This window comes from Pelodiscus sinensis, chromosome 1, assembly GCF_049634645.1.
Source record: "Pelodiscus sinensis isolate JC-2024 chromosome 1, ASM4963464v1, whole genome shotgun sequence".
In the NCBI taxonomy this organism is placed as follows: Eukaryota; Metazoa; Chordata; order Testudines; family Trionychidae; genus Pelodiscus; species Pelodiscus sinensis.
This window is the reverse complement of record NC_134711.1, coordinates 92,422,642-92,445,256: the sequence shown is the minus strand read 5'-3', so window position 1 is coordinate 92,445,256 and position 22,615 is coordinate 92,422,642. Positions and strand designations below refer to the sequence as shown.

Below are 22,615 nucleotides of genomic sequence, written 5' to 3'. Positions count from 1 at the left end.
GCAAGTTCAGGGTAGGAGGGTGATGCACAAAGGCCTGTGGGCGCAGTGTGGGGCTGGACTGGACTAGCAGGAAGCGCAGCAGATCGGGAGCAGAGCCGGGTGCAGAAGTGGTGTGCTGGTTTACTGGTAGTTTCAGGGGAACCGATGGTTTGGTTTGAACCAAATTTGAAAATTGCAATAACAGAAAAAAAATCAGCAAATGGAAGTAAATCCAGTCAGGCCGAAGAGAGCACGCTGCTGGACCCAAACCGTTTTGGTGCAGGCTGTTAGCCAGCTTCACAGAACAGGAGAAGAAAGTGCCCTCCCTATAAAAAAAAAGGCTGAAACTTGTAACTGTTAGCAGTTAGGGCATTTATCTGGCTCCCTCGCTTCCCAGGTTTATCTCCCCACTCCCCTTCCTGATGTGGAGAAGAGATTTGAATGTGGGTCTCTCATTAGCTTGGGAGAAGATCCTACCCACCAGATTAGAGAGTCATCCTCCCTTGGTTTTGCTGAGGGGTAGTCATTGTCCTTATGGATGGCCATGAATTGCCTCAATTAATAACAAGGGCTAGTCATTGAGTGGGGGTGGAGGGAACCATGTGACTGACTCCAGTGCAGAGGTTAGGGCACATGCCTAGGCAATAGGAGAAGCCAAGTCCCTGCTCCATTGGCTAATTATTTACACAACGTGGAACAGCTTCAGTAGGAGCTGAGACTACCCCGTATTGCCTCTTGCTCTGGAGCTGGGCTGTTCCTTGTAGGGTGAGAGCACTAAGTTTGAATCTTTTCTTCACACCAGGCCGAGGGGGGTCTGAACCTCCCACAAGGGAGCACCTTGGCGACAGGGGGGCTAACAGAGGCCGGGGTTCCCCATTTTACGATGAGCACTTCAGTGTCAAAAAAACAAGGGCAGACCCTGGTTAGTGCATCTGTGTCAAATTCACCAGTGGGTTTGAGTGGACTGGAGCTGTACTTTGTGGTGATGTGAATCAGCTCATCTGCCCCAAAGCCAGGCAGGAAAGGCACGGGCAGAGTGGGCCGGGTATTCCAGGTCAGGTACAGCAGGGGGGCTGAGGCTCATGACTGAGGTGCATTGGCAGAGCTGTGAGAAGCCAGCATGGCACCTGCCTTCTCCATCTCTGCCTCTCGCTAGTGGAATGGATTTGCAGGGTCCCCGCATGAGTCTGCCAAGGCGTATGGAAGGCAGAGTAGGCACCGGTGGAAACAGCGGGTGGGAAACGAGAGGGAGAGTGTGTGGGCCCCATGCTCTGGTTAGGCTGTGGCGGGTGCTTGTTCTGCCTTGTTACATGTTTGCTGTAATAATATTTCCCCTTTAAGGCTTGGCTGAAGTTATTTATACTTGCGGGGTGGTGACAGGAACAGAGAGCAGCACCAGGAGCCCTGACTGCTCTTACCTGCTTGGCGATGACGGGGTGGGGGTGAGGGTGGGACTCAGACCAAAGAGGAAACAGAGGAGAGAAGGAGAAGGAAAGAGAAGTGAGAGAAGGAGAAAAGGGAGGCAGGAAACCCAAGAGTGAGGGAAGCGGGGCAGGGAGGAGAGAAAAGGGCGGGAGTCCGAAGCCAAGTCAGAGTGAAGAGAAAGAGGGGGAGAGGAGAGAGGGAAGTAGAGAGAAGCGGGCTGTCTCCTCCCATGACAAGTGCAGCTGGCTGGCGCTGAGTGGGGGGGGTGGCCGGTGCTGTGCTCTCCTCTCCGCTCCCAAGATGATGAAGAGGCAGTTTAATCGGATGCGGCAGCAGCTCTCCTATCCCAGCAACACAGGACGGTAAGGACCCAGCCTTAAGCCTTTCATCCTCCAGCTGGTGGGGCTGACGGGAGGGCAGGAAGCTGCACTGGAGAGCATTTCACAACCCCTCCCCTCCAGCCTTTCAGCGGCACATGGGCCAGAGACCCAGCGCTGCCAGGAGCCAGGGCAGGAGCTGTGAGGACCACCCAGGCCCTGGGTGGAGTGATCATGGGAGGGGCTGGGGGAGCTGAGAGCAGCCTGTTTGGGGAAGCTTTAGCTAAACCCTAGGAGGACTTGGTTAACTCAGACTTCCCCTAGCCCTCTTGGCTGGGGGAGTTGGTGGGACACAGCAATGCTGCTCCGTAGTGACTCCCGCTGGTCCTTTAAAAAGCCAGGTTAACAAGCAGGGGCTGGCTCCACTTGTCCTGCTGGACTGAGCAGTGGGGCCCCTCTGTCCTGACTGGCCCTGGACGCTCAGCTGCGACGGTGTGACTCAGACCCATGTCAATTAGGACAGGTGTTGACCCTAATCCGGACAGGTGAGGCAGGGAGGGCCTGTCACATTGTGCCCCTCTGTGGGGAAGCAGGGCAGTCACAATCTGGGGCCAGGGAAGTGGGGACGTCAGCAGCAGAGGGAATCCTCCGGCCCCATTGGGGGAAGAGAGGAAGATCAATGCAGGAGGAGAAACAAGACTAAAGGCACATTCCCTGCCAGGGTTTCCCTCCCTCCTGGGCCCATCTGGAGCTGAATCCTACACACGGTGGCAGGGGAGCTTCCTCTTGTGTCCGTCAGGGTCTCAGAAAAGCCTGCCTGAGGAGGTGAGGGGTGGCGGTAGGCTAGTGAGAGAGGAGGGGGCTCTGGGCCTATGCGCTGCTCTCCTTTCCTCTCTGGCTCTCTAACTACATTTCCATTCCGGCCGCTCCCCAGCTCAGGGCCACCTCTGCTTTATTGTTTTTCTCTCGTCTAATTGTTCCCCTTGCAAAACCTTGGGAGCCCTGGCAGGGCTGGGCTCGCCGGTCTCTGCTCCAACCCACACACATATTTTGTTGTTTTAATGTCAGGCAGTTGAGAATGGCTTCAACCCACCTCACTGTTTGCCTGAGGCCAGGGAAGTGGGTCTTTCACTGGGAGTGGTAGGTATTTCTGCAGCTGGCTCTTTCCTCCTTCCTCTTGCCTTGCCCCAAAGCAGACCCCTCCCTCAATTCCCCCTCACCTCCGTAAGAACTAGGGCAGTGGCAGGGCCTCTCTACTCCCTACCTCCTTTGCACTGATCAGGAGATTTTAGGGTCCAAGATCTGCCCAAGTGCCTAGTGATTTTCAGTGCACAACCCCAAGGTGTCTTGAAGGGCCCTGGTTATTAGAGGGCAGGAACTCACCATTCCCTGTCAATCAAGTGTCTTTTGTGAGGTGCCCCAAATCACTAGGTGCTTCTGAAAATTTTGGCCTAGATCCCTTATTTAGCAGAGAAGGAACCTGCATGAAGTCTCCCAGTGCTGTTACTGCCCCACGCTCCCTTGGCTCGCAGGCTGGGAGCCATTTTCATGCTTCACATCCTCTGTCCATGGGCTCACCTGCAAGCTCCTCTTAACCCGAGACATGATGACCCGGAACCAGAGCAATGGGGTTTGGTGCCCTCCCTCCCGAAGAGCCTGGTTGGAGGCCACCAAATGTAATGAGTCTCTCGCTCTCCCTCCCACTCTTTTCCCCAGAGCCCAAGAAACAGCTGAGCTCCTGACTGAAGACTTGCTGCAGGTGAGGCCTGGGTTCAGTCCACAGGCATGTGTGGGCCTGTGCCTGCATGTGGGGCAAACATCTGGTGTGCCTGCGTGTGAAATACTCTCTCTCTCTCTCTCTGTGTTTACCTAAGTCACAGGGCAGCCTCAGCCTGGATTGTTCTGTATCCTGGAACGATGCCTACGTGCAACAGTGGGGGCCAGACCTCTGACAAGCCTCCCTGATTGCATCAGGGGGAGACAGAGTAAGCCTCAAGCCTGAGCAAGGCAGCCCAATGCTTGGTGGGCCTTGTCTCCCATGCCAGCTCTGCCACTGAGGCTTTCTCTGTACTATGTCCTGAGCCATGTTAGGGAACCCTAGTATCACTCAGCCTTGGCCACACTGGAATGTGGGTTGGTTTTGCCTGTGGAGACCAGACAAAACTGTTATAACCTCATAAGGAAACTGACGTAGCTCTGTCTGGTCTCCACAGGCAAATCAAGCAGTGGTAGAACAGGGGCACTATGCAAACGGGCTGTGCTTGTAATGTAGGTGTACAGCTGATGGACAGGTGGGATTGAACCTTGGTCCTTAGGGGAAAAAGCCATGAGCCTCTACTACTTGAGCTAAAAGCCATCTAGCACTTAGCTAAGGCTTTAAAGCAGATGTCTCTCTCCCATACATAGGCAAGGCCTGACAGTCCATCTTCTCTGGCAGTGGGGTGGGACAGAGAGACAATGCCTCATCAGGCCCCCACAAGACACTAGAAGAACGTGGGTGGGTGTCAATAGGCAGAGAGGGTCCCACTGTGCCCTCCACATTGGAGGAAAGGAAGCTGTCTTTCCTCAACGGGCAGCTGTCTCCACAGCTAGGAAACCCCAGCAGAGAGACCCCACGGCAGCCCTAGAACCTGGTACACTGAGGAGTGGCTGAGGATGGAAAGCTTTCCCCCAACCCCTCCCCCCATTTCCCAGTCTCTCTCCCTCTCTCTAGATTGAGCAGCGAATCGAGCCAGCCAAGCGGGCCGCGCACAATGTGTCCAAGAGGCTCCAGGCATGCCTGCAGGGGCAGTGCGGTTCAGAGATGGACAAACGTGTGGTAAGCGCCTCTGCCCGCTGCTCCCCGCTAGCTGTGCTGCCTCGGCAGCCTGTACAGGAAGTGGCTGTCAGCTCCTCCCACAGCAGTCTGCCCCAGCCGCTCTAGGAGCAACTCTGTTGGATGCAAGATGCTTCTACGGTGCAAAGCGCCACCCGAGACTTCCTGCGTGTTGCAGCTTCACATCTATTCCCCTGCACCTTGGAGGGTCTGGTCTGTGCTTTGGAGAGGTTGGGTGGGGGGTGCGATGGGGCAGTGGAGTGCTGAGCTTTCCCAGCTAGCTCTCTGCTTCTGCTAGAGCCTGGGGGTGCGCCTGGCTCTTACCGGGGGCCAGGAGTGGAATAGAGAACGTTTCTCCCCAAAGTCACTGTTCTGATCTGCTCCCCCATTGGGACACAGCACTTAGGGGGCCTGAGTTTGGGAAGCTGCATGTGCAGAGCACTATATTGCACAACCTTTCACCTCAGGGTCACCTATTCCTGTCTGAGATTAACACACACAATAGTAAAAACTTAAACAACAACAAATAGTCTGGTAGCACTTTATAGACTAACAAAACATGTAGCTGGTCATCTGAAGAAGTGGGCTGTGCCCACAAAAGCTCATGATACCACCTTCATGTTTTGTTAGTCTTTAAAGTGCTACCAGACTATTTGTAGTTTTTTAAGTTTATCCTGTTACAGAATAACTCGGCTACCCCCTAAAGCTTTTGAACACACAATAGTGATCAGTCTTCTTGTGCACTTGGCACTACAGCCAAGCTGGCCATTGCATTCCAGGGAGTAACTTGGCTACCCTCATCTATGGAAACTGCATTGGGGCTCAGCGTGTCTTCTCGGTGACTGTGCTTTGACCGCCCATGTAGTGTGCCTGTCCTAGCGTGAAGATGTCCTGATCAATGTTCCCTCTAATCTTTTCCATCCATTTGTGGATTTTTTCCACCCGTGTGCAGAATAAATGTTGTTATGTGCACGGAGGCATGCGTGGCCGTGCACCACCAGGAGAAACAAAGAATCTAGCTGTGGGCGCTCTGCTAATCAGCTGAGTGGTGTTGGAATCTCTCCCGAGTGGCCACACAGGTGCTCAGCTTACAGGGAACTCTGGTCTAATCACACTCCAGTAAAGGGAATTTCTTCCTCCATGACCCAGCCCCCTCCACTCTAGCATTCTAGGATGAGGCTCACAGCTCCAGACTGGATGCTGAAGGAGGACTTTGCACTCCAGGGCCCTTCATTGGGGAGATGGGTTGGTGAGAAAGAGGCAGGATGGATCATACCCCTCGTGTCTCTCCCCTTGGCTTCAGCTTGGCTGGCCCTGCCCTCAGCAGGGTGTGGTGCTGAAGGTGTCAGTCACACGTTGGTGGGGAAGGGGCTCGTTGGGGGGGAAGGGGCTCTGCTTATGGTTTCCTTCCCCCCTTTCTCTCTCCTCGGCTCTGTGCAGAAGAAGCTGCCCTTGATGGCTCTGTCCATCACTATGGCTGAGAGCTTCAAAGAACTAGACACCGATTCCAGCCTCGGGTAAGTGCCCCCAGGGAAGAGACAAAGGAGCCCTGAAAAGTATCAGTCCATACTGTACACCAGGGCACCGGTCCCAGGGTTCATGCTCCCAGGCTGAGCCTCTGAGCTCTCGCATCGAGGTTCACGCTGCCCAGCCGCACGGCAGCCTCCTGGTGACAGGATTCCCACTCTGCCTCTGAGCGCACACACTGGGGGATTTGTGCTCTCGACCTGTGGGTGCAGCAGGATCTGGGAACTGGTTCCTGGGATTGGCAGGGCCTACCTCCCTGGTGCAGAACGCTGGGGCGGGGGTGGGGGGCACAGTATTTTTGAGCCTGCTGTGATTCTCCCCTTCTATGCCTGCAGAAGAGCTCTAGAGATGAGCTGCTTCATACAAAGCATGCTGGCCAAGGTCCTGGCTGAGTTTGAAATCACCTTGGAGAGGGACGTTCTACAACCTCTGAATAAACTGAGTGAGGTAGCCCTGAGCACACTCCGCCTTTCCTTTGCTTTCCCCCTTCCCTTCTTTGCTCACTCTCCCTCCCTGCTTGTGCTCTCTCCACTCCCTTCTCCCCACTCTCCCATTGTGATTGCACAAAATGCAGCCTTCACGCAGCCAGGCCTGGCGCATGGGTGGGGTGTGTAACAATCTCCCAATCTCCACTAGGAGGAGCTGCCTGTCATCCTGAAGCACAAGAAGAATCTTCAGAAGCTGATCTTGGACTGGAACTCCATGAAGAGCAGGTATTGAGCCGGGGGGAGGGTGGTGAGTGGCAGCAGAGACCCAGATGATTGCCCCCTTGAGAGTGGGGATGGGGGAGGATGCTGACAGCTGCACTCTCAGAGCAGGGAGGGTCTATATCCCGGACATGCAAGGATGACTCCAGATGCCATGTGCACTCATAGAATCATAGAACACTAGAACTGGAAAGGACCTCAAGACATCATCAAGTCCAGTCCCCTGCTCTCACAGCAGGACCAAGCACCATCTAGACCATCCCTGATAGATGTCTGTCCAACATGCTCTTAGCTAAGAATTCCTCCTTCCCCCTCCCCCCAAGGCCCCAAAAGGGATGAATGTGAAGCACCTTTGAATTCTTTGTTCCCTTCCTTCCCCTTCACACCATGATTCCCCTGGGCAATTTTTAGGGAGTGAACTTGACACTCTGAAAGCCTTGTTTCGAGTGTTAAAACTGAGTAAAAAGGGCTTCCAACGACCCTTTTCCTAAGCACTGATCCACAGGGAAAACACAGAGCTTTCTTGGATTAAGGCCCTTCCTGTTAAAGGCAGACCAGGCAGTTGCCTATGGCAGCAAAATCCTCAATGCCTACTCGTGTGGGTGGTGTAGGGATTATTTGCCTGCATGCCCACGGCCCCTAGGACAGGTCCTAGTTCCAGGAGAAGTGTGGGGGAGGGAGGGAGTTTCTCTATGTTATGTGCTTTGTAACTCTGAATGAGCAAATCCTCTGCCTGGGGCAGGAATGGTGCCATGGAGGGTATAACCCACAAGCCAACGCTCTGTCAAGGCGGGAGAGAAGGACAGCCCTTCTGCTTCTAGGCTCATCTACCTATCCGCCAGAGTTTTGATGTGGATGGAGGGTCTGTGCCTATCTGTGTACAGTGTCAGCGCCCCTAGTGTTGAATGCTGTCAGGTTACAAGTGTGTCAGCCCAATTCTTCTTTTATAACCCAAAGGCTGAACCAAGCTGTCAAGAGCTCCAGTAACAGCGCTGGCCCTGGCCCTGGCCCTGGGGGGTCCTCTGCTGCCATTAAACTGGAGAACCTGAAGGATGAGGAAGAGGAGGTGAAGCGAAGGGTGGAGCAGTGTAAGGCGAGTGGAAAGCGAATCTGCACTCTTTGGGGAGGGGAAGAGATGACGCAAAGAAGGGGAAAGGAGGCCAGGTCTGGGATCATTCTGCCAGCTGCGTACCAATCCACTTGACTCCAATGGAGATGTCCTGGAAGGCCCCGGTAGCCAATCACTAGTTACAGTCTACAGCTCTGTCTAGAGTGAGAAGGTTGGTCCAAATGCAGCCCATCCCAGTAGCTTGTTGGCCTCAGTAAGATGGCTGTGTCCCAGATTCCTGAGGGGATAGACAGCCGGCAGACTCCAGTACCAGCCCCAGGCTCTGGTGTAACAGGTTTAAAGCAGCAGTGTGGTAGTCAGAGTGTAAAGCCACTGTGGGAGAGCTTGATAGGGTGCTTACAGACACAGGCCTGGCTCTCAGCAGATCTGAATTCAGCTCCCAGCTCTGCCACAGACTCCTTGTGGGACCTTGGGTAAGTCATGTCAGCTCTTTGGGCCTCTGTTCCCTGGAGATGACAGCCCTGCCGTCCTCCCTGCGTGTGTCTGTCCTGTCTACCCAGACAACGAGCTCTTCCGAGCAAGCAAGGGCTGTCTTGTGCAGCACCCAGCGTAACAGCACCCACCCCAACCCTAATACCAAATCAGGAACGTAGGGACTCATTTCCTGGGGGGGGCTGAAGGGAGAATGCAAATGCTGGCTCAAGTAACCCCAAATCTAATGAGCCGGACTCTGCTCCTCTGGGCTGCTGTCTTTGCCTCCCCTCCAATCGCCATTAAGATTCCAGGCTGCCACTTGTGATTCCCCCTCCCCTACCCCACACCTCTTGGTGTAGCCTGACAGGTGATCTGGCTATGGGAGCGCTGTCTGTGTGGGAGGAGTGTGTGTGTGTGTGGTGGGGGGGTGGTTAAAGAGGAGGTCTGCGGGGGAGAGTCCCTTCCTTGTGGTGGTGCTGAAGAGAAGGTTATTGTGTGCTGTATTTCCTCTCCAGGACGAGTACATGGCTGACCTCTATCACTTCTCCACCAAGGAGGACACCTATGCTAACTACTTCATCAAAGTAAGTCCCTTCCCTGCATGCTGTTCCCTCTGCCCATCTCCTTCCCGTTGCGTGCCGAGTCCACTACATCTCCATCTTGCGCTGGCATCCTCCCAGTCCCATGATCCCACCAACCCACCACTGCTGGTGAAAGAGGCGTCTCCCTACAGCTCTCACTCCGTCCTCACCACTCTCCTTTGCACTGCACGTCCTGCCCGAAAGCATCGGGCGGTGTCTCTGAGGTGCCGAGTAAAGCTGGGTTTCTCTGTGGTCTGTCTGGCAGCTGCTGGAAATCCAAGCTCAGTACCATCGGAAGTCTCTGGAATCCCTGGACACCGTCTTGGCAGAGCTAAAGGAGACCCATGGCCAGGCAGGTGAGTAGGAGGAGCCGGGCTGGGGGAGGCAGGAGATTTTGTGGGTGGCAGAGCAAGTAGCTACACACACGGTAGATTCACTCCACTCCTTCCTCAGGGTCGCTCTAAGCTCCCACTGAGCCTGCTTGCTGGGGAGTTCTCCTCCTCTTCTCCTTACCCTGGGTTTATACACACACAGCAGGGGCAGAGGGGCCGGTGTTGTGCTCCACACTGACCCCTGCTGACGTATCCCAACCCTTGCTGGAGAGACCAAAGCTAAGAATGTGAGATTCCCTCCACTCACTGTCTGCCACCTCCCAGCGGGGACTGTGGATCAGAGGGCAATTTACAGCCAGTTGCGGTGAAGGCGGTTTTGTGATATGGATCCCCGTTCCCGCTAGGAGATGACCTCATATCCCTCCACTCATTTCACATGGGGCTGGCTGGAGGAGCACTGATCCCTCTTCAGCCTGACTAGGCGAGAGACTCCAGTGGGGGGGTGTCCTCCAACCCTCCATTTCTCTGCTCCGTTCCAGAGTCCCCTTTCCCCCTGGATACACCGGTGTTGGGATATTATGGGGTGTCGTTGGAGACGCACCTGAGGACTTTGGATCGGGAGATTGCCCTCCCCATAGAAGCCTGTGTCATGATGTTGCTGGCGTCAGGCATGAGGGAAGAGGTAGGTGCCGCTTGCTGCCCAACTCCTCCCCCCCACCCCCCGGCCAGTCTGTCCAGCCCTCACACTCTCTCTCGCTTGTTTCCTCTAGGGACTTTTCAGGCTGGCAGCAGGGGCCTCGGTGCTTAGGAAGCTGAAGTGCAGCTTGGCCAGTGGCTCCAACGCACTGGAGGAATTCTATTCTGACCCACACGCTGTTGCAGGTAGGTGCTGGAGGCCCAGGGTAGGGGCACTGGAGACATTGTCTGGACAAGCGACAGCCCCAGAAGTGTGGCTTTGTCTCTAAAACAGTGGTTCTCAAATTGTGGGTGGGCTCGTGAGATGATTATGGGGAGGGTGCAAGCAGTCAGCCCCTGCACACGAGGGGCCTCTGACCATCGGCTCCTGCCCACAAGGGGGCTCTGGCACAGCCATGTGTAGGGCTGACGGCCGGAATTCTTCAGAGAGGGCAGCTAGAGGACAGCAGCTGCTGGCTGAGAGCCCAGCTCTGAAGGCGGCACTGCCCCCAGCAGCTGTGAAGAAATTAAGGTGGCATGGCATGAAGGGCTCATCGCTGCCAGAAATAATTTCAAAACAGGTCCCAGCAATAAAAAAAAAACATAGTTTGAAAACCCTGCTCTAAATCATGACCCTTTGCCTCTATCTCAGGTGCACTGAAATCCTACTTGCGAGAGCTGCCCCAGCCCTTGATGACCTTTGAACTCTATGAGGACTGGTTTAAAGTAGCCTGGTAAGAGAGAACTAGAGAAAGGGGCATTCTTAGGCAGGCTAAAATCATCAAAAAGGACCTTTCTGAGTATGGATTCTTCAGCAGGGGGGTCAAACATGGGGCCCCCAGGCTAGATCTGGCCCACATGATGTATTGAGAGCGTTCTGCCCAGAAGCACTGGTGACTGCATTGATCACCAGCATCTCTGAGACTGGGCAGCATGCACTTGTCCATTCACATGACTGCCAGGAAGAGTTCATCTGAAGCCCTCCTCCAACACAAAGAGGGGTTGTGAATCAACCCTGGGAGTTTGGACTGAGTGGGTGGAGGGCTTTTGCTGAACAGTGTTGTGTTTGTGCATGTAGCGAGGGAAGCAGTCACTGAGAGCAGGATGTTTAGACAGTCTCCCCTAGGGAGAAGCCTGGGGAGAGGTTTTAGGGTCAGGGGGCAAACTGAAGGAGTGTTCTTGGTACTGTGAGCAAAAGGTGGTATTTCCAACTATGTGAGTTCTTCTGCAGTTTGAGGCACAGGATTTTGTACTTCCTTCATTGTAATTAAACAAAACTACATAAAAATACCTGACTGCCACCAATTTCTGCTCTCCACTGGACCGTCCACCAGGACCTCAAACTTTGATTAGCCTCCTGGGGTTATGTGAGGAGTGGGATCCGGTTTCCAAGGAGAGAGCATGTGAGCCGGTATTTCTGTGGAATCAAGATGGAACAAAACATGGAAAAGGCTTGCAGTAATCAAAAATAGCCAGCAGCGTTTAAAACAAGCCCTAAAGCGGGGGTGGAGACTTCCCAAGAGGCATTAGGACAAGAGCTGAAGGTTTCCCAGAAAGGGCTGAGAGACAACTTGCAGGCCAAGATGAGATCCCTGTTGGAGCAGCAGCTATGAAGTGCCTGGGCAGTTTGGCAAAGCCAGTTGGAATGGTGAAACAGATTGATGAGGTGACCAACAACTGGACTGCCATAGGCAAACCAGTGGAGACTAAGCAAGCTTTAACCAACTGGGAATCTGCTGAGATGAACTGCAGTGCGGTCTTAAGGAGCTGACAATTCAGGTGCAGAGGAAATCAAAGGGTTGCTGACCACAGAGGAAAGCCGATGCCTGGATTAAGAACTGAGCCAGCTAGAGGATGTGGGTAAGACTGGATATTTACTAGTTTTCTACTTTTTTTGTAATCCACAGCAGCCCAAATGGGAGAGGTTGGTCTGTCCCAGTGTAGATGAGGCAAACCACAGTATCTTTGAGGGAAAAGCTCCCTTGGAAGCGTCTATGATTCAACTCTACGGTATAGCACCGATGAACAGCTGGGAGGAAGGACAGGAAGGGGCATTACTCACAGCCCACATGTGTGGCCCAGCTCTGATTGGGCTGCAGATCTTACCACCGAAAAATAGACTGTCTTATCCAGATCTGATACAAGCTCTTGACATCTGGTCTGGAGCTAGCCCTCAACCTGAGCTAGCCATCAACCTGAGCAGGCCAGGGCCCAACCAAGAGCTAAAGCAGAGGGAAAGAAGAAACTCCATCTGAACTGGCGGAGATGTGCGTTCATGGCATATCCAGATAACACCGGGGCCTTCCAGGATATGAAAATGGGCCAATTTATAGATCCTCAGTGGGACTTGGACTTGCAGAGGAGGATCAGTGAAAAGAGGCCAAAGATACACTGAGAGGCTGGAGGACCTGGCCGTGGAACTAGAATCTTTTCTTGCAGACATTCACCAGACAAGGAATAAAGCAGCTGCTAGTGAGGAAGAGGGAAGCTCTGCATCTGATGTGTAGGATGAAAGAGGGGATTTTAATCTGGTTCATAGCTATATTGAATGATGAGAGAGAAACTGATATATTTGGTTTGGAAAAAAAGAGAAATGGACACACATGCAAACATTAAAGGAAATGGTTCCGTTAAATGCTGGCATGGTGCCTAAATGTCAGGCTGGCCAACAGACTACCACGAGTGGCTAATGAAAGTCTCTCTCTCTCTCTCTTCTAGTTTGGGAAATGAGCTGAAAGGGCAAAGCTTGGTGGAAGTACCAGGATCAGCACCTGCTATTTTTGTTTAGATGTCAGCATTTGAACAATAATCATGGGAGTTTGACTACAGTGGGATCAGCACAATGCACAGCAGTGATTGCCACTGACTCAGGCATGCCACTGAACCAGACATGCTAACACATTTAGGGAAGCAGGGTTCCAAAACTGAACCATCTAATGGGTTTCAAGTAGAGACAGTGACTGGGGCGCGGGCATGTGTCCCAAACCGAGTTTGAAAAAGAGACCGCTGGAATCCGAGCAGGAAGTCTGGGTGGCTGACACAGTGCATGAGTTCATAATTGGCTTGCATTTCATTGTGGCTAATACCGGTGGGATCAGGGCCAGGAAAGGTGACTTACAGAGTCAGTCGGGGAAATTCTCTTTAAAGACAGGTGAGACAAATGGGGTATAGGCAAAGGCAATTGATTTGCAGTAAGAGAACTATCCTGCCCCAGGTATCTCACTAACAGGTAACCCACTAACTCCCTCACTAGCTGCTTTGTTTTCCCTTCTTTGTTCTCCCCCTCTCCTACCTTCCTTTCCTCCCTCAAATTGGGAGGGATGCAGTAGAGTTATAGCCATACTGGTCCCAGGATATTAGAGAGATGAGGTGTGAGATGTAATCTCTCTCTAGATATATAAAAAGTTTTTCCTGACAGATAACAGAATGTTCCTGACAGGTGACAGCATCATGTCATCATGTCCTGAGTGTCAACAGGCACAGGCTCTCTCAGCAAAGCAAAAGCGGCCAGAGAGAGGAGAGTAGCCGAGCGTAGTGAGCAGAGGGTGCAGCCCCCTAGTAGGTTTTATTGAACCAATTTCTTTTGGGGAGAGATGAGCCTTCTCCAGTCTGGGACATGTACTCAAAGGGCAGGGTCACACTGCAATGGCACAGTTCTGCCATTGGCTTAATAACTCCACCTCTGCAGGGCATCCTCACCAGCAGCACTGCAGTTCCTCACACACCCTGTCTCTCTAATATCCTGGGACTGACAGGGCTACAAAACCACTGCACATGCCAATTTCTGCAATCAGATGGAATGTCCCCAGGGCTCCAAACTAGAGTAGCTGCTCAAGTTGAAAGGTGTCAGTGCTGTATTCCCATTGCCCAAAACTGAGCTTTCCTTTAAAAAAAGAAAACCGCGTCTCTCCCCCTTGCCTGCAGAGATAATGTTCCAGATGTGAACTGAGTGGAAGGCATGAAGTGCTGTCTGCCTCAGTGTGCAGAGATCCTGAAGCAATGACTCGGCCGGGGGGGGACATTGTGAAATTTGCCAGCCCCTATTCATCTGATTGGAGTATCAGCTTAAAAGTCCAATGAGCGCCAATGTTTTGTCATCATTAGCTATTTAAGAGCTGGCCATTTTAGAAATGGAGTGGGAGTAGGGGGTGGTGAGAGTGAAGCTAATTGGGTTGACATTTGGGAATTATTGCAGAGAAGGAAATGCTGAGAAAGGAACAGAGGAGACTCAAAAAGACAGGGAAGGGACTGAGAGAGAGAGGTGATGGGGGAAGGAAGAGACACAAAGGGTGGGTATAGCATTGATCTAAATAGAAGCAGATTTTCTTCACAGTGAATGCAACAAGAAGGCATTGAATAAATAATAAACAGCTGAATTCTCCCTTTGATTCCTTTGAAACCCTCTGCTGACACTAGCGGGCTTTCCACTGTGCACGCAGGAATAACTTAGAGGGTTCATCCTTCTCCCCCAGTGAATCTGATCGCCTGTTCTTCAGCCCGTATTGGAATGGAGATGGGAAGTGGGGTTTTGCCTCTGACGCTGCCTCCATCCTTCCTTCTCTCAGGCCAGATTAAATCTCTTCCCTCTCTTTTCTCAGCTTTAAGGACCTAGAGGGTCGCCTACAGAGCCTCCAAGACACCTGCAGTCGGCTCCCCAAGGACAACTACAACAACCTGAGGTAGGGGCCAGGGATCTGTCAGTCTAGGCTTGGTGCTCTGCCCATCTCCATGGTATCGCAGTGTATCAGCCGGTGAGTGATCCCTTGTCTTCTGTGACCAGGGCCTACAGTCCCCAAAGCATCTTCCCCTCAGCTACTGCATGGCTCCCAGGCAGCCAGAGACCAGGCCAGGGACTCTTTAGCTGGAGTTTGCCGACCCTCCCCTCAGACCTAGGAGGGGACACCTGGTCTCCTACACATCAGTGCAGAGCACTCCCACTGAGACCTGGGCTGGTCTCCATGCTATTGGCAGCCCCCTTTGTTCTGAGAGAGAGAAGGAGATCCTGGTGGCTATGCAGAGCACAGATTCCTCCGGCCATAAGGGGCAGCATTCCCCCGGTCTTCACTAACTCCCTCCCTTTTCCAACAGGTATCTGATCAGGTTTCTAGCCAAGCTGGCTGAACATCAGGAGGTGAATAAAATGACCCCTAGCAACATCGCCATCGTCCTGGGCCCCAACCTGCTGTGGTCACAGCAGAGCGAAGGGTAACGCACGGGGCTCCCCGGAGCATCAGCAAACGGGGGCTGATCTAGGGCATGACCCTCTCTGCCATATCCTCTGAGTGTCTCCTCTACCAGCCTGCCCACCAAACAAGCTCTGTAGCCGGGAAGCAATACCAGCCCTGGCTGGGATTGATTAACCAGAAGAGGCAGTTTGAGAGCTTTTAGAGGAGGGAATTTAAATACCAATGGTCCATAGAACTCGGTTCTGACCGGCAGCATCTACTGCTATTCCCATCCTAAACTCCACTAAGGTACCACACTCCTGATCTAGCACACACCCCTCTGTTCCAGTCCTCGGCCCCTGCCTCTGCTCTGCAAATGCACTCCAGGCAACACAGGATGCACCTCTTTCTGTGGCAGGCCTGGCCCACCAGCCCGCTCTGCTAATGTGCCTCAATCCTGGCCTTTCATTGTCCTGTCCCCAGCTCCCCTCTCAGCATCCTGACCTGCAAATGCCCCCTGCTATTCCAGTGCTAGAATCACCCCTCTCCCCCCACAGTTCTGATCATTCACTTCCCTGCTGACCTGCTCCCCTCTGCCAAGCCTCGTCCCCCAGCACACAGCTCTGCCAATATCCAGGGGGCAGTGGCTGAGACCCAGCACATCTATGGCATGTGTGACCTATGACAGAGCTGGAACCCAGGTTTCTCAAGGTAAAAGGGGCAGTGGGCTCATTGCATGGTGCCATGTAGCCCCTCCTTGGTGCTGCACCCCACAGCTGTGCTTTTTGCTGCAAACCCTGGCACTAATAGCACCCCACGAGTTTTTGACTAGCAATAAAAACAGGTTCATTCTGCTGCCTCCCATGATTCCCCTCTAAAGAGGCTCCCTGTTCAGCAGACAGACAGTCAAAATGGCCAGAGGAGGAGCAACCATTGCATTAATTGTCCATCTCTCGCTCCATCCTAACGGCTCCTTTCTCTCTGCCCCTCAGAGACCCGTTGCAGGCGCTAGACATGGCCTCTGTGTCCTCCATCCAGGTGGTGGGCATTGTGGAAGCCCTGATACAGAATGCCAACACTCTTTTCCCTGGAGGTAAGGCATTGCTGGTGCTTGACTGCAGGGCTTCCCTTAAGGCATGTCCAGTGGGGCCGGTGCTGGTGTAACGCTGATAGGTGGAACTGAACCTGGGACATCTGGAGCTTAGTGCATGAGTCTTTACAGCTTGAGCTAAAAGCCAGCTGGCTCTCAGCTAAGGCTGTGTAGAGCAAACTCATTCTCTCACTCTCTATGAGTGGTCTAAGTACCACAACATGGGACAGTGAACCACACCCAGAAGGTGTGTGTGTTACACTGGAGTACCAGTGTTGAACAGGTGGGAATTGGACCTTCTGTGCTCAGACTCCGAGATGAGAAAGGTACAAAGCAAAAGAAGTGAGCCATGCTGATACAAAGAGGTGTCCTGACTAGGTCTGTACCCTTCTGCTTCCCTGCCCTCACTGGTACGTTGGCAACTGTACAAAAATAAAACCAGTTTAAAGCTGAGTAAGGAGATCTGAGGCAATTCAGCTAGGCTCCCCATCCTCACCCAGCTGTCCTCCCAGGGGCTTGGAAATGGAAATGGCCCATGATGTGAAATTTGGGGTTCTGGCTTCAGAACTGGATAGATGAGAACCAGGAGAAACCCTTGGGAGCCTTGTATAGTGACAAAAGGCTGCTCTGGGGCTGAACCACTGTACTGATATCAGCAGTGACCTGCCTTCTATGGTGTGGCATCCTATTCTCACCCTCTCTGCAGTCCAGGCACCAACCCCGGGACCTGCTGGGCATGCTTTGGGAGGCCCATGGAGCTCCTGGGGCCGGAGTCTGTACAGATGGGGGCTACACAGCTGCTCCAGGCTGCAGGAAGATGTGGGCATGGTTGTTGTCCAGAAGCTCAGTGCATTGGGATGGGGAGCTTCCTGCTCCCATACTTGAAGCCAATGCGCTCGATATGCACTTGATACTTCTAGGGGAATTCTGTACACAGAACATTTAAAAATTCTATGTACCCTAAGTTTTAAAATTCTGCATATCTTATGTGTCAAAATAACACAGTATAATCACACCTGTGTCTATTATTTTGACAATTTAATTAAAAATACCTGGCACCGACAATGGCTGACCATAGAAAAGATTCAGGAAATGTTTTGTGACAACTAGATTCCTTACTAGGCATATCAACAGAGAACTTTGAGTAATAACTTATTTAAACTGCAATACAGAACCATATTTCCCACACCCCTCAGAAGCAGTGCAAAGGCTGGGGGAGTGAGGGGTAATAGAGGCAAAGGGAAGTCAGTTGCTGGGAAGAAGCCTGGGAATGAACATGGAGTGCTGGGGGGGGGGGGCAGACAAGTATGAAACGGGTTATTTTGGGAGGCGAGGGATTGTTAGGGAGTTGAGGAGCTTCTGACACTTAGCCCCTCCCACTTCAATCACACACATCTGCACCATCTCCATGTATGCCTGTACTCTCATTCAGCCATCCTCTCCTTCCAGTACCATGTGGCCCTGCACCCCCACTCAGCCACTCCCCTCCTTCCCTTTGTCTCCATGTGGCCCTGCAACCCCTCCCCTCTATCTCCATGTGGCCCCACATCCCCCTGTCCACATGTGTCCTGCACTGAGCTGCCTGACCAGGTCTCTCTTCTGATGCCACAGCAGCCTCTGGTGGGAGAAAGGTAATATTGCAGCACCTTCCTGGCAGCATCTATCTTCCGTAGGGAAAAAAAAATCTGTGGGGGTCATGAATTCTGCATGTGTGTGGTGGCACAGAATTCCCCAAGGAGTAACTCAAGAAAAATAGAGTGAGGGGTCCTTGTGGGTAGGTGAGTGGGGCCTGCAGGGTGGTCTCTGTTGGCTGCGCTCTCCCAGACCACAATCCAAAGCCCACTGGAGTGAACAGGATTCTCCATGTGGTCTTTGGATCAGGTCCCTAGCACTCTGCATGGGAGTGCTTTGCTCTGGGCATATGCAGATACCAAGGAGGGGGCTTCTGTGCTTGCTTGCATTTTATTTATTTATGTATTTATTTAATTTTATTTAAGAGATAGACTTTAACGTCTCGGGCATGTTCACTCCTCCCACGGAGATCAATTCCAGTCAAGCCTCACCAGTGGAAGAGCCCTTACCTCAGCCCCTTCCTGCCAGCACCCCCTCTCTAACAGCTGGAGAAGTGTAAGTATCTGGCAGAGCGTGAGACTGGGCCGTTCTGTTGGCCCCGTGCCTGTTGCATAAAGAGGGACAGTGGCATGGCACCAGGGACAGTGGCATGTTCTATAGGCAACTCTAGACACACACTGAATCCGCCTCACTTGCCTAGAGGTTTGGAGAAACTCACAGCCCATCACCAGAAGAGGAACTGCTCCATAATGCCCTGATAGGTGCTTTCTTTGGAGGCAGCACAAGAGGAAGGATGATCCAGCAGTTAGTGGGCAATAAGAAGGCAGTCCCTGCTGGGCCGCCACCACTATATTTACCTGAACTTCTGCAGGTACAGGTGATTGCAGCACCTATTGGCTGCAGATTGTCATTCCCAGCCAATGGGAGCTGCGGGAAGCAGCACGGACCAGGATACCACTTCCTGCAGCTCCCATTGGCCATGATCTGCAGCCAGCGGGAGCTGCAAGCACCCAGACCTGTGGACACCCTGGCAAACTGGATCTGGCCTACAGGCTGGTATTTACCTGTCACTAAGTTAGTGCCCTAGCCTGGAACTGAGGAAACAGACTTCTTGTGTAATGTTGGGCACCTAATTTGCTCTATCTGTAAAACGTGCATAGTGGCACTGCCCTTCATTGGGGCCCTGTGAGGTTCCGTACACTGAAGATTACAACAGCACTCAAATGCTAAAGATAATGGAGGCCATATGAATAGATCCTACTACAGTGAGGTTCAGTATCAGCTCCTCCTCCTTTTCTCTCTGTCCCCCTCTCCCAGCCCCAGTGACCTGGATAAGCTGCATTCAGGGCTGTCCCTTGGGGAACATGGGGCCAGGAAAGCCCCACTCCATCCCCAAGCTCTGCCCGCACAGTACCCCTGCACTTGGCCCCTCCCCTGTGCAACATAACATGGGGGATTACTGGGGGCCAGTGGTAGCAAGAGTTGCCCCCCTGCACCTACCACAGCAATAGGAGCCTGAGCAGCTTGCTCTGCTCCACCCCACCACCTTCCCAGCCCACTGTGCCTCGCTTCTTTGTGGCAGCCAGGGCGCGCTGCAGCCGTGGAAAAGCTGCATGCAGCAAGCCAGGAGAGGGCGGTGGGGTGGGGCGGGGCGGAGCAGGCTGTTGAGCCACTCCAGCTCCTGGCGCTGCAGTCAGGGATGGGTGGGGCGACCCATGCTGCCACCCCACGCCAGATCCATCTATAGGACAGTTGAGGCGGCCACCCCAGGGCCCCCCAAAGTGCAGAGCCTGGGGTGGCTGCCTCGAACCATTCTATGGACAGGACAGCTCTGGCTGCACTGCTGATTTATATCATTCGTATAGCTGCCTCTGCATCCCACACCGTTGTCTCCTAGCTATGTCCCTTCAGAGTGTCAAAGCGGGGAACCCCCTTGCCCCACGGGTCACAAGAGGAGAGGTCTATCTGCTTCCACAGCAAAGCAAGCCTTTAGCATGGTCATCCTGCACCAGTGGCTGCTTGCCCCGTCCCACCTCCCATCTGTATGATTCATCCTGGAACTCTGCACACGTGTGTGTGTGTGTTAAAAGCATGGGCAGAAGTTAGGTGTGTCAGACACACGTACTTGAGGCCCCTAGTTCATGTCACTAGCAGATGCGATTACAGAGACCTGACTTGCCCTTCCCTCGCTGCAGGAAAGACCCCGAGGTGCCCTCTGGACCAGTCTCTCCAAAAGTGACTAAAACTTCTCCTGAGGCTGCCGACTCCTTGCTGCCTCGGCCTCTGGCTGATGACGCCTCACGCAAAAGTAAGTCTGGCAGGTTGACACACCTCGGTGCATATGAACTGAATCGCTTCCGGCATACGGTCCCAGCACCGATATGCTACCGAAGGAGCTGCAACTCAGTGGGTTCACCAGTCTGCTGAGGTGGGTGCCTCATCTGGGTGAGGTCCACACTGGGGTACCTTGATGTCAGGGTCCTCCCTCAGTGGCATCACATGATGGTCCCCATCTCGCCCTGTTCCAAGGTTGGCCTCTCTTCACCAGCCTGCTTGTTCTAGTTGTGAAGGGGATGCTGGCAGGCCAGAATGTTAGGCACTATCTCCAAGCAAGGCTATGACCCAGAGATGTGGGGAGGTGGAACTAGCCAGGAGACTTGAGCTGGTCCTGGCTGGGCATATTGGGATATAACACTCCCTGGCTGGGCATATTGGGATATAACACTCCCTGGCTGGGCATATTGGGATATAACACTCCCTGTGGAGCTGGGAGGGTTTGTCAGGCTGGGGCGGATGAGCCCTGGCCTCTCCAGCTGATGGGCATCTCCCCAACCATAAAACCAGTTTCTGTCATGCCCTGATGACCTATGGCCCATCTAGTGCAAATAGAACACCATTGTGGGGCATTATTGCCTATAAGCCTTTCGGCTGACCCATCCCACCCTGCCTGTGGAGGCAGCAAGCCCATCCCCTGGCTGTGGGGAAGGTCTTTGCACTTTGCACTGGTGCCTCTGGTCACAGTGCTGCAGGCAGTCCCATAATTATTTGTGAGATTTGCATCAAGGATTAGGGGCCGTTGGGTGGGGCACTGTGTGAATACAGCATGAAAAGCTGGACCTTGCCTTCTCCAGCGCGGCCTGGCTGGAAGATGAGGAGCTACCTCATGGGACCTGTGTGTGGGTGATGGGAGTACAGGACGGGAAAGACAGGAGTCAGGCTGTAGGCCTGCTGTAGGGACCATACGGATGGAAAACAGATGTGTAAAAGGAGTTGTGTTTCCCTGTTTGTTTTGCAGCGAAGCGAGCTGCCCCAACCCGACCCATAGTGCCCCCACCGCACGTGCATTCTCGAACCACAATTCATCTGCCTCACAGCAGCCCCAAAGCCCTCCCTCGCCGACACATAACTGGGTCCTTACGAGCCCCCAATATCCCACCTCCACTTCCACCCCAGCCTGCTAGACGCCAGAGTCGAAGTGCCCCGCTGTCCCCCAAACCCCCACTGACCCCAGACTCCATGAGGGATGAGAGCTCTGCAGTTAACCAACCTCCTGCGTCTAGCTACAGCACAAAACCCACTGCATACTGCACCCCAGAGGCAGAAGGACTGGAGAAGCCATCATCTCCAAGAGGGCCAGGCTCTCCAACCATACCCCAGCGAACGGGCCAGTCCCCAGACAATGACTGAAAGCTTTGAAGACATAAATTCTCCTGTCTGCCTGCCAAGGATCCAGAGAGGAGAGACTGGAATTTGTGGCTCTTCCTTCTTTTCAAAAACAACCCATCTGTATCCAAAATGACTTGGAGCTATTTGAAGCATATTCAGGTAAATGGAATGTATGCACTAAACTGCAGCTGATTCACCCCATGGAGACCATGACTGAGATGAGTTTCCAACAAATGAGGTCTGGATCCACAGGGTTGTTCTGATGTTTTCTACATTCGCAATGTAATAATTTTGTACCTGTGGGACCAGTTTTGTCTCAAATGAGTTCCAATAAGCTCCTCCCACCAAGAATCTCTGACCTTTACATGATGACATTTGGAGTAGGATTATTTTTTTAATATGTTGCTGATAAGTTATTTGAAGACTTGGGGCCAAATTTATAATTGGTGTAAGCATGACCTAACTAACTTGAGTGGGTTGTGTCTGCTTTCAGTAAAGCTGAATTTGGTCCTGGGATTGCATGGGAGAAAACCCAGTAAAACAAATGCTGCTTTCTGTCTGTTGTGTTTTGCAGTGTCTTCCTGTTTCCTTTGGTAATGTACTTTTAAATATATACCTATATTTTAACAAAGAAGACTCAGCTTTGTCACACCAAATGCTTGCTGGGCTGATCCCTTCCTTCCCTTTGCTTCTTCAACTCTCTTCACAGTTAATACTGGGAGCTAGGAGACCATCCCAGCACCGAGTTATTAGTACCTGCCTGCAGTTTTCCCTTTCTAGACTCTGGGAATTCAATAGCATTTAGTTCTCTTCAGTACATGAAAATCACATAAGCTCTGAGTTTCCTCTCTGCCCAGGAGAGCCTGAAATTGAGAGGGCAGATTGATGGTGGGAAATCCTGTGTATAGTGCAGTATACAGGACTCACCGGTAAGAATTGGGACAGGCAGTGCACCCTGACATGGACCTGGAATTTAGAGGGTACCAGCTGGGCAGCTTGGGTGCTATTAGACATCATTGGTTAGAACTGATAGATGGCTAATGAGGGCCAGTCTCAGTCTCCCGTGACCTCACATGCTCTACTAGCAGGTTTCTTCCTAGCTCTCTGGCAACACCCTCCAAAGAGCAGTGGTTTCCTGCCTGCTGCTTTCATTATGGGCCCTGCCCAGGGAACTGCACCGTTTAGCCTGGGTTTTGGCACAGGGATGCCCCTGGCCACGCA

The 22,615-nt window shown here is 52.8% G+C and overlaps 1 protein-coding gene across 2 annotated transcripts; it reads left to right on the top strand.

The window, feature by feature from the left end:
- The first annotated feature begins 1,427 nt into the window (after positions 1-1,427).
- On the top strand, positions 1,428-22,185 carry SH3BP1 (SH3 domain binding protein 1). Of its 2 annotated transcripts, none has more exons than XM_006118925.4 (18): positions 1,428-1,766; positions 3,438-3,480; positions 4,435-4,539; positions 5,977-6,053; positions 6,399-6,510; positions 6,700-6,776; positions 7,728-7,863; positions 8,829-8,897; positions 9,160-9,250; positions 9,766-9,908; positions 9,997-10,108; positions 10,554-10,635; positions 14,500-14,580; positions 14,990-15,106; positions 16,059-16,159; positions 18,154-18,283; positions 19,924-20,036; positions 21,024-22,181. In XM_006118925.4, exons 1-18 carry the CDS (start codon positions 1,705-1,707, stop codon positions 21,413-21,415), a joined length of 2,043 nt encoding a protein of 680 aa, XP_006118987.2. In that variant the 5' UTR covers positions 1,428-1,704; the 3' UTR covers positions 21,416-22,181. The 2 variants fall into 2 exon arrangements, with proteins under 2 accessions (XP_006118987.2, XP_075793396.1); XM_075937281.1 differs by lacking the exon at positions 1,428-1,766 and adding an exon at positions 1,815-2,861 and having other exon boundaries at positions 21,024-22,185.
- Positions 22,186-22,615: the final 430 nt, after the last annotated feature.